This window comes from Sorex fumeus, unplaced genomic scaffold, assembly GCF_029834395.1.
Source record: "Sorex fumeus unplaced genomic scaffold, SorFum_2.1 ptg000036l, whole genome shotgun sequence".
Taxonomy (NCBI): domain Eukaryota; kingdom Metazoa; phylum Chordata; class Mammalia; order Eulipotyphla; family Soricidae; genus Sorex; species Sorex fumeus.
The window spans coordinates 6,515,041-6,528,881 of NW_026606093.1; the positions used below are offsets into that span (position 1 = coordinate 6,515,041).

At 39.2% G+C, this 13,841-nt stretch overlaps 1 protein-coding gene across 2 annotated transcripts in view; it reads left to right on the forward strand.

Moving 5' to 3' along the window:
* The window catches only part of CNTN1 (contactin 1), a 359,681-nt gene that overhangs the window by 207,826 nt on the left and 138,014 nt on the right, over positions 1 to 13,841 (forward strand). For both annotated transcript variants that reach the window (XM_056117746.1, XM_056117747.1), the window contains exons 8-9: positions 623 to 722; positions 865 to 1,046. In XM_056117746.1, the coding sequence (XP_055973721.1) occupies positions 623 to 722; positions 865 to 1,046 (282 nt within the window). The remainder of the gene's footprint in view (positions 1 to 622; positions 723 to 864; positions 1,047 to 13,841) is intronic.

Sequence of the window (13,841 nt, forward strand, 5' to 3'; positions counted from 1 at the left end):
TTTTTTATTTTATTTATATTTTAAGACAACTGTGTATTGATTTATGTCTTTAATATTAAATTTTAAAAATCATGCACACTTTGTGGTTCCCAAAAATGTGTTTTCACCTCTCTAATCCTATACTTTTCTCTCAAAAGATTCAGCACTCAAGAACCACAAGTGAAATTATGTAAAGTGATAAGTACAATGCTTATGGATAAAAACTTTCTCCTTTCTGTCTCTCCTTCCCACTTTTCAACTTGTTTCCCCTTAGAGTTTATCTTATGAGTACTTCTTTCTTTTATGTCTTTGCCTTTATTTTCTATTCTCCTTCCCTTTTTCCTTCCACTTTATGTTTTCTGAGTGCCATATAGCACTTAACACAATGTTTTAGCATATTTGATGTGAGCTAGACATTATTTTTAGTTGTTTTTATAAGATTCATTACACAGCTCTCAGAATGAGTCATAGTGCATAAATATTGTATAAAATGTCTCATATGTCATGATGTTTTATCTATTTAACCACATCATTGTATAATATTTATAAATACCAGTTATTACCACATATTATATAATATCAATTTTTGTCAAACTTCACCATTCCTTTTAATAATTAATGGATTTTTTTGTCTTAATATTAGGAATAACAAAACCATACCCTGCTGATATCGTAGTTCAATTCAAGGACATATATACACTAATGGGCCAAAATGTGACTTTAGAGTGTTTTGCCCTTGGAAAGTAAGTTTAGTTATATTTTTAATTAATAGAACTGAATACATATTTTTATTATTTTAGGTGATAAACTATGTTAATGTTCAAGTACAAACATAAAGTTATTCTTTTGTTTAATTCTTTACTTCTTATTATCCCCTGTATAAAGTCCTGTCCCTGATATCCGATGGCGGAAAGTCCTAGAACCAATGCCAAGCACTGCTGAGCTCAGCACCTCTGGGGCTGTCCTCAAGATTTTCAATATTCAGTTAGAAGATGAAGGAATATATGAATGTGAAGCTGAAAATATTAGAGGAAAGGACAAACACCAAGCAAGAATTTATGTTCAAGGTAAATATCTCAATTTTCTATAAATTTATCATATCTTATTTGCAGTCATTTCAGACTTAAAAAACTAGTATGCAATAACTAAAATTTTCAAAATCAGTGAATAAAGTATTAAAGAAATAGATAAAATATTTATCTTATATTTAAGATAGAATTTATAACCTTTTAATTTATTATTGTAGCACCGGTGTTTATAGCAGTGTTCTTAATAATTTTAAAAACAGAATTAATGCATTTCATTATTACTCTTAATCATTCATTTACAAAGTTTTTAAAAAATTTGAGGGATAGAGGCCATGTAATGTCTATGATCAAACCTGAGATCTCATACATTTAAGAGGAACTCTACCTCCGAGCCACATTCCTGCTCAATCATTGTTATTTGTAGAATTTATGCTTTATGCTTTGGTTTAAGACGATAGTCTTCAAGCTTTAGCAAGCATAAAAATCTCTATAGAGCTTGTTAAACTACAGATAGCTAATTTCCATTCTCAGAGTTTCTGATTTAGAAAGTGTATTCGGGGTCCAATTATTACATTTTAGCTTCTAGGAAATTTCTCAGAAATACCACCAATCTCAGAGACACATTTAAGGAAACATTATTTTTTACTCATTTTTATTGCAAAAATGAATATATATCCAAAACTTTATTTTATTTATTTTTTACCTTTTTGAAACTTTATTTAAACATTTCACTGAAACTTCATGAAACATGTTTTATAAAACTATTCATAAACAGTTATTTTAGGTATACAATATTCCAACGCCAGTCTATCACCAGTGAGACTTTCCTCCTCCAATGCCCTAAGTTACCTATTTAGCTTGTCACCTTATCAGGCACAAAATAAATTTAATTAATATTGCTTATTACAAGAGAGGTCTTATAATGGTGTTACTAAAATTACTGTCTGAGGATTTGCTAAGCTATTAGGTGCCAGTTGGGTCTTCTGTGCCATTCTTTATGCTAATTAAGTTTAGTAGGTTTCTACAAGATTATCTGTTTTAATTTTCTGTATATCTCCTGGGCTGTGAATTTTGGATATGTCATTTGGCTGTGTTAGCGGCTGTGCATTGCAGCAGCTGTTTCATTAGGATGGTTGAGAATCATGGCATTTCAGGACTGTCAGCATGGCTGTGATTTCTCTCTGAGACTGGTTATAGGGTTGGGCATTTAAATTTGAGCAGAAGCTGGATGAGGTGAGTGGAGCGCTGTGCCCTCCAACAAGTCAGGAACTCAGCCTGCCTCATGCTGAGAAGTGATCTGGACCCAGAGACTGACCCTACTAGGATTGGACCGGCATGGCTTCTGTCCTATGTCCAGAACTTTAAAAAGATCACATAAAATATAGTCATACACTGGGTATTTCCTCAAATATATAAGGTATGATAAAAGCCAGACTATATAGAGGAATATATTTTCTTTCCTTGAGGAATGCATCCTATATTCATACCATGTATAAAATTCCACAATTTATACACACATCAGTAAGTATATAAGCACATTTACACATCATATACAATTGTAAAGAAAATCATACATGGGGCTGTAGAGTTAGTAGTACAGTGAGTAGGGCACTTGCCTTGTATATAGCTGACCTCAGTTCAATCCCTGGCACTCCAATGGGGTACCCTGAGCTTGGCAGAGTGATTCCTGAGTGCAGAGTCTTAGGAATATGCCCTGGGTACAGCAGGGTATGGCTCAATCCCTGTCTCCCAAAGGGGAAAAAAACAGAACCATGCATATAGAAATATACTGAATATTGAAAAGCATACCATGAACAGTAGCATAGCGATATTGCTAAGATGTAATATGGACAATGGGAAAAATAAGGATGTTATTTTTTACCCAAATCAGAATACTAGAATATAGTTTGATCAGGACATGCCATTCAACCCCAATTCCAGGATTTTGTTTATAAAAGAGTATAAGACGCACCTTCAGTGCCCATCGTGTGAGCTATCAGTGCTCCACCAAATCCCCTAGAATCTCTGCTCATTTCCTCTTTAATCTGCTCACTTCATTTTCTTTAGGATACCCTCAACTCGAGGGTGCTCTCAATATTAGCACCTTTACATATCTTTGATCTATATCTCTTAGCTGATTCTACCTTGTAAAATTATTTTCTCACTGTACTCTCTAGATAAGATACAATTTGCTATTATCACCAATATTCTTTATGTCTACTCTCTTTTATTCTAAAATTGACCTTAATCTTCTTACTCTAATTAAAACTGGTTATCCAAAGTTCTTTCTTTCTTTTTTAATTGAATTACCATGAGATAGAGTAACAAAGCTTTTGTGTTTGAGTTTCAGTCATATAATGATCAAACACCCAACCCTCCACCACTGCACATCTTCCACCACCAAGATCCCCAGTATGCCCCCCATCCCAACCCTTCCCTTGTCTCTGTGGCAGACAGTCTCCCCCCACACTCTTTTTTGTATGCTTGTTATGAATAGCATAAGACGTTGCATGGCTGCGAGAACGCTGCATGCTCTTGGAATTCTGAAATATTCAATAATTGGGGTCTGGAGAAATCTCTGCAGCGAGCTGCTCAGTTCGGAGATTCGTTTGTGTGTCTCTGGATCATGGCCGTTAAGGAGCTTAAGTAGCAGCTGGAGGCAGTTTGTGAGTGTAAGAAGGACTGACCCATCCCCTGTCCTTTGAGGCCTGGAGTTTGCCATAACTGAACCCATGTACCTGCATGTCTCATTGGGTTCTGGAAATTGCCAGTCACCGGGGCTCTTCAGGGGCAGGTGGAGGGACAACATCTGCCCCCATCTGAGGCACCCCAGTGAAGTTGGCCTGACTTAAAGTTCGGAGGCATCTCTGCAGCAAACTACTTGGTTCAGGTTCTTTGGTGTGTCCCTGGGTTATTCAAAGTTTCAACTTGGAGAAATTTTTAAGTTAGATAAATTTTGGCTCTGTAACTCTGGTTCTCCTTAAAGACTTTGCTATTTTCTTTATAGCTTATTCATGCATTGCATCATTTGTCTTCTAAAGCGCTCAGCTCCTTTACTGCCTTCTTTACTTCCCATTATCTCTTATAATCTATTTTTTCTTTATACAGTCGATAGCACATCAGATAGGGTGTTTGCCTTGCATGTGGCCAACCCAGGTTCAATTCCTTCATCCTCTCAGAGAGCCTGGCAACTACCGAGAGTATCCGGTCCACACGGCAAAGCCTGGCAAGCTCCCCGTGGTGTATGCAATATGCCAAAAACAGAAACAACAAGTCTCACAATGGAGACGTTACTGGAGCCTGCTCAAGGAAATCGATGGACAACGGGAGGACAGTGCGACAGTGCTACAGTCTTCCCACAGCAGGTTCTTCCTCCTCAGTCCTCTAACACTTTCACTGGGGATAACTCTAACCACTGTTATCAACTTTATATATCACTTAAATCACTTAACTTCCCGTTAGTCGTTGATTTGCTCGAGTGGGCGCTAGTAATGTCTCCATTTGTCCCTGTCGCGTGCTAGTGTAGCCCAATGGCATCTGTTCGCTCTGGGAATATGAAGAGACTCAAACAGATCGTTCATGATCTTCACGAAGAAGTCTGACCATCTGTTAGGTGGGCGGCCACTCGGTTTTTTGACATCCTGTGGAATCCAGTCAGTAACAGCTCTAGTCCAGTGGTCGTCTTTAAATCTCATTACGTGACCAGCCCATCTGATTTTTGACACCTTGGGAAATCAGACAGTGTCCCTGATTCTTGATCGTCGACGGATGTCGGAACTCCGGATTCGTTCTCTCATTTGAGTGAAACGTGATATTCCAAGCATAGCTCTTTCTATTCTTCTTTGGGAGACCTGAATAGCGTTCTCATCCTGTTTGCGTAGGGCCCAGGTCTCTGAGGCATATGTTAATGCAGGAAGAACAGTGGAATCAAAGAGATGTGCCCGGAGCCGTAGGTTCTTTGTCCTCTTAACTATTTCTTCAACGTTCTTGAAGGCGTTCCAAGCCACTCTCTTCCTCCGGCGCAGCTCGGGTGCCAGGTCATTTGTCATGTTGACCTCTCGACCTAGGTACACATAGCTGTTGCATTCGGAGATGGTCGTTCCGTTGAGAGCGAATGGGGCATCAGGAACGAGACTGTTTCTCATAAACATTGTCTTCGTAAGATTCAGCTGTAGTCCTACCTTTCCACACTCACGGTCAAAGTCGGCCAGCATTTGTGCCGCTTGGCTGATGTTTGGTGTTATTAAAACAATGTCATCAGCAAAGCGGAGGTGGTGTAATTGCCGACCATCTATCTTCACTCCCATTCCTTCCTATTCCAGTCGTTGCATGATGTTCTCGAGGGTGGCACTGAAGAGTTTCGGTGAAATGGTATCACCCTGCCGAACCCCTCTCTTGACATCAACGATCACTTTGTAGAATGGTGAGATCCTGGTAGTGAATCCGCAATACAGCTCACGGAGGATCCTGATGTATTGGGCTTGAATGCCCTGATTGGCTAGTGCTTCAATGACCGCTTCTGTCTCAGCAGAATCAAAGGCCTTCTTTAAATCAATGAACGTTAAACAGAGCGGCATCTTGAACTCCCGAGAAACCTCAATGAGCTTGGTTATCGTGTGGATATGGTCGATGGTGCTGAATCCTTTGCGGAACCTGGCTTGCTTGCATGATTGTCCTTCATCTAGTGTTCTGCCAATCCTATTTAGGATGACTCGAGTGAACAACTTGTAGATGACAGACAATAGGCAGATAGGGTGATAGTTGCCAATGTCATGGATGTCTCCCTTCTTAAACAGTAGTAGGGTCCTGCTGGTTTTCCATTGGGATGGAACCTTGCATTCAGACAGGTAGCGAGTGAAGAGCCGAGCCAGTGTATTGATGAGTAATGATGGCAGGTTCTTCAGGTGTTCAGGTCTGTCCTTGTCTGGGCCAGGTGCTGTTTGCTTATTTACCGACGAAATGGCATGTCGGATTTCAGAAGGGAGAACGTTGGGAACGACATATCCATCCTGTGGAATTTGGTATGTCGGCAAGTGGACATGGCTATCGAAGAAATTTGAGTAGAAGTCATGGATAATCTTCTCCATTGCCGTTCTGGAGGATGTGATGGACCCATCAGGACGTTGGAGGGCAGTCATCTTGGTCTTGTAGTTGGCGAAGGACAGGCGGGCATAACGAATACTTTTCCCAGCTTCTGTCGCATCTACCAGTACTTCCGCTCTTCTCTCTTTGAGGTCTTCCTTGATCGCATCTCAGCACTGCTTTGCGAGCTCGGATGTTAGCTTGCGGTTGCCTGAGGCATGTGCCAAACCACGGTGGCGAATTAGCTCAAGAGTTTTAGAAGACAGCCGTTTTTTTGTGGCTATCTCTTTCTTGGCGTTCCTCGCACATTCATGGAGGTGCTGAACCAGTCGATCGTATTCCTCGTCAATGTTGTCAACAATGGCATCTTCCCATGTTGCCGCAATAGTGCCAAAGAGTTCCCAGTTGGTGGTCGTTCTGGGAGTTCTCTTTTTGAACTTTGCAGCCCTTTCTCCCCGCTCTGTGAAGTAGAATTTTGCACGAAGGAGACGGTGGTCTGATCCCGTTCGAAATTTTGGGACAACAGCGACATCGGTCAGGCAAAACCGTCGATTGAATATGATGTGGTCTGTTTCGTTGTGGAATCGTCCACCAGGAGACTCCCATGTCCAACGTTTAGATTCTGCCTTCTGGAACTGTTAGTTACCATGGATGGTCTTGGTCGACATGATGAACTCAGACAGTCTCTCACCCTGTTCGTTCCATTCTAGGCCATGGGTCCCAATGTGAAGTTCTTCAGCTGATCTTCTCGGTCCTATCTTGGCATTAAAATCACCCACAATGATCTTGTAGAATGTGTGGTCTTCTTTATAGAACTTCTCCAGCTCCATGTAGAACTTCTCGATTTCTCTTTCATCATAATGAGATGTTGGTGCGTAGACAACGAAGATAGAAACTGCAGGCAGTGAGCCACATCTATTCAGATGTAAACGTCCGATTTGGGTTGTTAGGCATTCGAATGAATCAATGCTCTTGGCCAAGTTTGTGTTGACAAGGACACAGACGCCTCCAACACCTCTTTTATCGCATGTTCTGAGGAACAGTTCTTCTCCACTGTCGAAAACGGCATGATGAGATTCCTGCCTTCTTGTCTCGGTCAGACCAATGATGTCGTACTTGATCATTCGCGCTTGTACCATCAGGTCCTCGATGGATGCATCTGATGCTAGCGTACGTGCATTGAAAGTACAGACGATCATTTTTGTCTTCCTTCATTGTGGCAGCCTAGTTCGGCCTTGAGATTTTGTTGGCCTCTCCTTTCTCATCCTTCTCAGTGCTGCCATGTCGGTGAAGCCTTCAGGGTCACATGAATGAGACCAATTGTAGTTACTGGTTTTGGCATATCGAATACACAACGGATAGCTTGCCAGGCTCTTCCATGCGGGCGGAATACTCTCGGTAGCTTGCCAGTCTTTCTGAGAGGGATAGAGGCTTTTGGGGCGACCTCTAATCACCCTTGTAGGTGTTACCATATTTGAACCTTATCAAATATGGTACGACAATTCCTGAAGATGGGTATTTAGTGTCTTGTGATGTGTCGCATGGCCGCAAAGTGGCCGCGTGGGTCCAGAAAGCATCCTGGAGTGTGCCGACGGCTGGGTAGTGGAGGTAGAACTTTATATATAGTGACAACAAAATGACATGACATTTTTTTCATAGTTTTGCTTTTCAGTTTCCTTAATTTCTCTTGATATTCCTATTTCATGGATTGTCTACAAGTTCAGAGTTTGAGTGATAGTACAGCAATTAGGGCATTTACCTTGCACAAATCCCTCCACGAGTGTACATTTCCCACCTTCAGTATACACTGAATCCCTCCGCAGCCCCCTCCAGAGAAAATGGGCTTAATTCCCAGCCCACTGTTTTACTTCAAGCCAGCCAGGAGTTAGCTTGAGAGCAGACCTAAGGTTAAACCCTGAACTCCACCAGTTGTGGCCCACAAACAAAACAAACGAAAAAGATATATATATGTATATATATATATATATATATAAAATAAAACCTGGATGAATTAAAATACTGATCAATATTTAATTTTAAAATTATCTCCATATGATATACATAAAAAGATATAAGTGAAAAATATACTGAATCAGCATTGTAAATATATAAATATATACATATGTATACATAATTCATGTATATGTTTGTAAATATAAAGGTTTATATGCTAGGAATCATCTAGAGTATACCAATGTTTTTTAGTCTTTGATTTTTACACATACTTTGTATATCTTGAACCTATATTACTTTTGACATAAAATGAATATAAAAAAAGCTATAATTAAAAAATTATACAATAGGCAACTCTTCATGAGATGCTTTCCCACCTTTTAAAGTTTGATAATTTATTTAATGGCATCTATTTGAACTTACATATAATTTATATAGTAAAAAAAGATACTGCAGAAAAAGTCACTTTTACTTAGATTTTTTTTCTTTTGTAGAATTTGTAGGGAATTTGGAGGAATTTATAGGGAATTTTCTTTTGGAGAGTTTCTAGGAAATTTCTCATTTCCCTAGAATGTTTCTTTAGTACTAGTTATCAGATGATGTTGATTGAGATCAGTTTCATTTCAGCATCAGTTTCACAAATCATAGGTATTATATGTGGTATCTAACATAAAAAAGGGTATTAAAATGAGTAAGTTACTTTTTAAAAAATTTTTTTATTGAATCACCGTGAGGTACAGTTACAAAGCTTTCATGATCTGATTTCAGTCATACAATGTTCCAGCACCAATTCCTCCATGTGTGTACATTTCCCACCTTAGTATCCTCTGAATCCCTCTGCACCCCCCTCCAACCCCCCAATCCTGTCTCTATGCCAGGAACTTTCTCTCTCTATCTCTCTCTCTCCTTCTCTCCTTTTGGGCATTATGGTATGAAATACATATACAAAGAAGCGATCATATTTGGTCCTTTATCCACCTTCAGCAGACATCTTCCATCCAGAGCGATCCCTTCCAACCATCATTGTCATAATGGTCCCTGTCTATCCTAATTGCTCTCTTTCCCAGTCCTTGCGGCAGGCTTCCAACTGTGGACTGTTTGTGCTGGCCCTAGTTTCTACTGTTCTTGGGTATTGGTCCCATACTATTTTTTTAATACACCACAAGTGAGTGCAGTTATTCTGTCTATTCTCCTTCTGACTTACTTCACTCAGCCTGGCATTCTCCATATCCATCCATTTATAAGTGAATTCATGACTTCATTTTTCCTAATATTGTATAGATGTACCATAGTTTCTTTAACCAGTTGTCTGTTCTCAGGCACTCTTTTTTTTTCAAATTCTGACTATTGTGAACAATACTGCAATGAACATACAAGTGCTGATGTCATTTCTGCTGTGTATTTTTCCACCCCGGGAGCATATTCCCAGAAATGGTATTGCAGGGTCATATGGAAGCTCAATTTCTAAGTTTTTGAGGAATGCCCTTATTGTTTTCCAAAAAGTCCAGACCAGTTGTCATTCCCAGCAATAATTAATGAGAGTCCTTTTCTCCCGGCACCCGTACAAGCACTGTTTGTTCTTTTTGATGTGTGCCAGACTCTGTGGTGTAAAGTGATATCTTACTGTTGTTTTGAGTTGCATCTCTCTTAGGATTAACAATGTAGAGTATTTTTTGAGGTCAGAATTGGCTTTTATTACTTCCTGAGTTCATTAAATACCACATTAAAAATTAGAAAAGTTGTATAAAGGATTTTAATTTTGCCATTTATTTGTAGTAAGTAAATATAAAAACCCAAGAGGAAAATGAGGTATTATAATTATAGAAGCTTTTACAGTTTTAAATGGGATAGATAAAACGGACAGAATGATTAATAGGTCACATTTATCTAATTCCAGAGCAAAGTTTACTAATGCTATTTGTATTTCATGTGAGAAATAAGCTGACATCATCCTTTAACAGGTATGTACTCAGATAAATTGCAATAGATGTATCTTATCAAGGGAAATATGATTTCTTTGAAACCACTATATCTATTAAACTTGGAGGCCAGCCGCACACTCTAGGGGAAAAAGCAGCCCAGATAGAGAAGGGAGCACCAAATAAAGGGTGTTGGGAGGATCCTCCCAGGATGGGAGATCCATGCTGGAAGTAGACTATAGACCGAATATGATTGCCACTCACTGCCTCTAAAGCATTTTTTAAATGTGCCTTTGGTCATTTGTATTTCTTCTCTGAGGAAGTTTCTCTTCATTTATTCTCTCCATTTTCTGATGGGGTTGGAGATTTTTTTCCCTATAAAATTCTACCAGTGCCTTATATATCTTGGAAATTAACCCCTTATCTGATGGTCATTGGGCAAACAATTTTTCTCATTCCGTGGGTTTTCTCTGTATCTCGGTCACTGTTTCTGTTAAGATGCAGAAGCTTCTAACTTAATGTAGTCCCATTTGTTTATCTTTACTTCTATTTGCTTGGTCAACGGTGTTTCATCTTTAATGATACCTTTAGCTTCAATGTCATGGAGGGTTCTGCCTATGTTTTGGTCCATGTACCTATGGATTCAGGTTGGATATTGAGGTCTTTAATCCATTTTTATCTGACTTTTGTGCCTGGCATTAGACAGAGGTCTACATTCATATATTTTTTAATGTGGCCATCCAGTTTTCACAGCATTGCTTCTTGAAAAATATTTCCTTGCTCCATATCACATTTTTTTACCCCTTTGTCAAAGATTAAGTGATCATATATATGGGGGTCTCTGTTAGTATATTTAACTCTATTATTGGTCTGCATGTCTGTCTTTATTCTAATACCATGCTGTTTTAGTTGCTACTGTTTTGTAATACAATTTGAAGTTGTGAAAGGTGATGCTCCCTGTCTTCATTTTCTGAAAGATTGCTTTCGCTCTTCATGGGGGTTTATTGTTCCATATGAAGTTTAGGAGGTTTTTTTCGATTTCTTTGAAAAATGTCATGGATATCCTCATAGGTGTTACTGTATAATGTTTTGGGGAGTTTCGCCATTTTGACAATTTTAATCCTACCAATACAGAGGCAGTGGCTACGTCTCCATTTCCTTGTGTCCTCTTTTATTTCCTAAAGTAGTGTTTTGTAGTTTTCTTTGTACGATCTTTCACTTGTTTAGTTAAGCTCATTCCAAGGTATTTAGTTTTCTCAGGTCCAATTGTGAATGGAATGGTTTTTTTTAATTATCTCTTTTATTTTTTCAATATAGGAAAGTTATGGATTTTGGGGCGTTGATTTTATAACCTGCCAGTTACTATATAAACCTGTTGTTTCTAGTACCTATTTTGTTGAGTCTTGAGGATTTCCTACATATAGTATCATGTCATCTGCAAATAGTGAGAACTTGAATTCTTTCTTATTTGTATTTCCTTGATATCTATTTCTTGCCTAACTGCTATGGCAAGTACTTCCAGTACTATTTTGAATAGAAGTGATGAAAGTGGGCAAAATTCTCTTGTCCCCTATCTTAGAGGGAAGATTTTAGTTTCTCCCCATTGAGAATAATGCTTGCTATGAGCCTGTGGTAGATGGCTTTGACTATTCTGAGGAATGTTTCTTTAACTCCCATTTATTTGATTTTTTTTTATCAGAAATGGGTGCTGGATCTTGTCAAATCCTTTCTTTGCATCTATTGATATGGTCATATGGTTTTATCTTTTCTTTTATTGATGTGGTGTTTTAAATTGATTGACTTTTGAGTATTAAACCATCCTTGCATTCCAAGATGAATCTTACTTTTCCAAGTATATCATCTTTTTGATGGATCATTGGATTATATTTGCTAGGATTTTTTTGAGGATCCTTGCATCTGTGTACATCAGGGATATCAGCCTGCGATTCTCTTTCTTTTTGGTATCTCTATCTTCTTTAGGTGTCAGGATGATATTTGCTTAATAGAAACTGTTTGGAAGTGTTTCTGATTCTTCAATTTCCTGGAAAAGCTTGAAAGGTATTGGGAGTAAGTCCTCTTTAAAGATTTGGAAGAATTCACTAGTAAATCCATCTGGGCTTGGGCCTTTGTTTTGTGGGAGAATTTTTTTCACTATTTCAATTTCCTCAATAGGGATAAGTATGTTCAGGTATTCCAAATCTTTTTTTGTCAGCTTTGGGAGGTTATTGGAGTTCAGGAACTTATTAATTTCTTCTAGGTTCTCTTGTTTCATGGCATAAAGATTCTTAAAGTATCCTCCGATGAACCTTTGAGTTTCTGTGGTTTCTGATGTGATGTCCCCTCTTTCGTTTCTGATACTGTTTATTAGCTTATTAGCATTTTCCGCTCTTTCTTTACTTGTGAGTCTTGCAAGTAGTTTATCAGTCCTGTTTATTTTCTCAAAGAAACTGCTTCTGATTTCATTGATTGTTTGGATTGCTTTTTGGGCTTCTAGCTCGTTAATTTCCATATCACTTAATCACTTAATCACTTAATCCCTGTTATTCATCGATTTATTCGAGCGGGTGCCAGTAACGTCTCCATTCATCCCGGTTGCGTGCTAGCGTAGCCCAATGGTATCTGTTCGTTTTAGGAACATGTAGAGCCTCAAACCGATCATTCAGGGTCTTGACGAAGAAGTCTGACCATCTTATAGGTGGGCGTCCATGTGATCTTTTGATGTCTCGTGGAATCCAATCAGTAATGGCTCTAGTCCAGCGGTTGTCTGTAAACCTCATTACGTGTCCAGCCCATCTGATTTTTGATGTCTTGGCAAATGAGACAGCGTCCCTGATTCTTGAGCGTTGACGAAGATCAGAACTCCGGATTCTATCTCTCATTTGAGTGAATCGTGATATTCCAAGCATAGTTCTTTCAATTCCTCTTTGAGAGACCCGAATAGTGTTCTCATCCTGTTTTTGTAGGGTCCAGGTCTCTGAGGCATATGTTAATGCAGGAAGAATAGTGGAATCAAAGAGATGTGCTCGTAGCTGGAGGTTCTTTGTCCTTTTAGTTATTTCTTCAATGCTCTTGAAGGCATTCCAAGCTGCTCTCTTCCTCCTGCGTAACTCAGGTGCCAGGTCATTCATCATGTTGATTTCTCGACCTAAGTATATATAACTGTTGCATTCGGCGATGGTGGTTCCGTTGAGAGCGAATGGAGCGTCAGGAACAAGGCTGTTTCTCATAAACATTGTCTTCGTAAGATTCAGCTGTAGTCCGACATTTCCACACTCACGGTCAAAGTCCGCCAGCATTTGTGCCGCTTGGCTGATGTTTGGTGTTATTAGAACGATGTCATCAGCAAAGCGGAGGTGGTGTAGTTGCGGACCATCTATCTTCACTCCCATGTTTTCCCATTCTAGTCGTCGCATGATGTTCTCGAGGGTGGCACTGAAGAGTTTTGGTGAAATGGTATCACCCTGCCGAACCCCTCTCTTGATATGGATGATTACTTCTTTGTAGAATGGTGAGATCTTGGTAGTGAATCCGCAATAGAGCTCACGAAGGATCCTGATGTATTGAGTTTGTACGCCCTGATTGGCTAGGGCTTCCATGACCGCTTCCGTCTCAACAGAATCAAAGGCCTTCTTTAAATCAATGAACATTAGACAGAGCGGCATCTTGAACTCCCGAGATACCTCAATGAGCTTGGTTATTGTGTGGATATGGTCAATGGTACTGAATCCTTTTCGGAATCCAGCATGTTCACATGGTTGTCCTTCATCTAATGTTCTGCTAATCCTATTCAGGATGACTCGAGTGAATAGTTTGTAGATGACAGACAGTAGGCAGATTGGGCGATAGTTGCCAATGTCGTGGATGTCTCCTTTCTTGTATA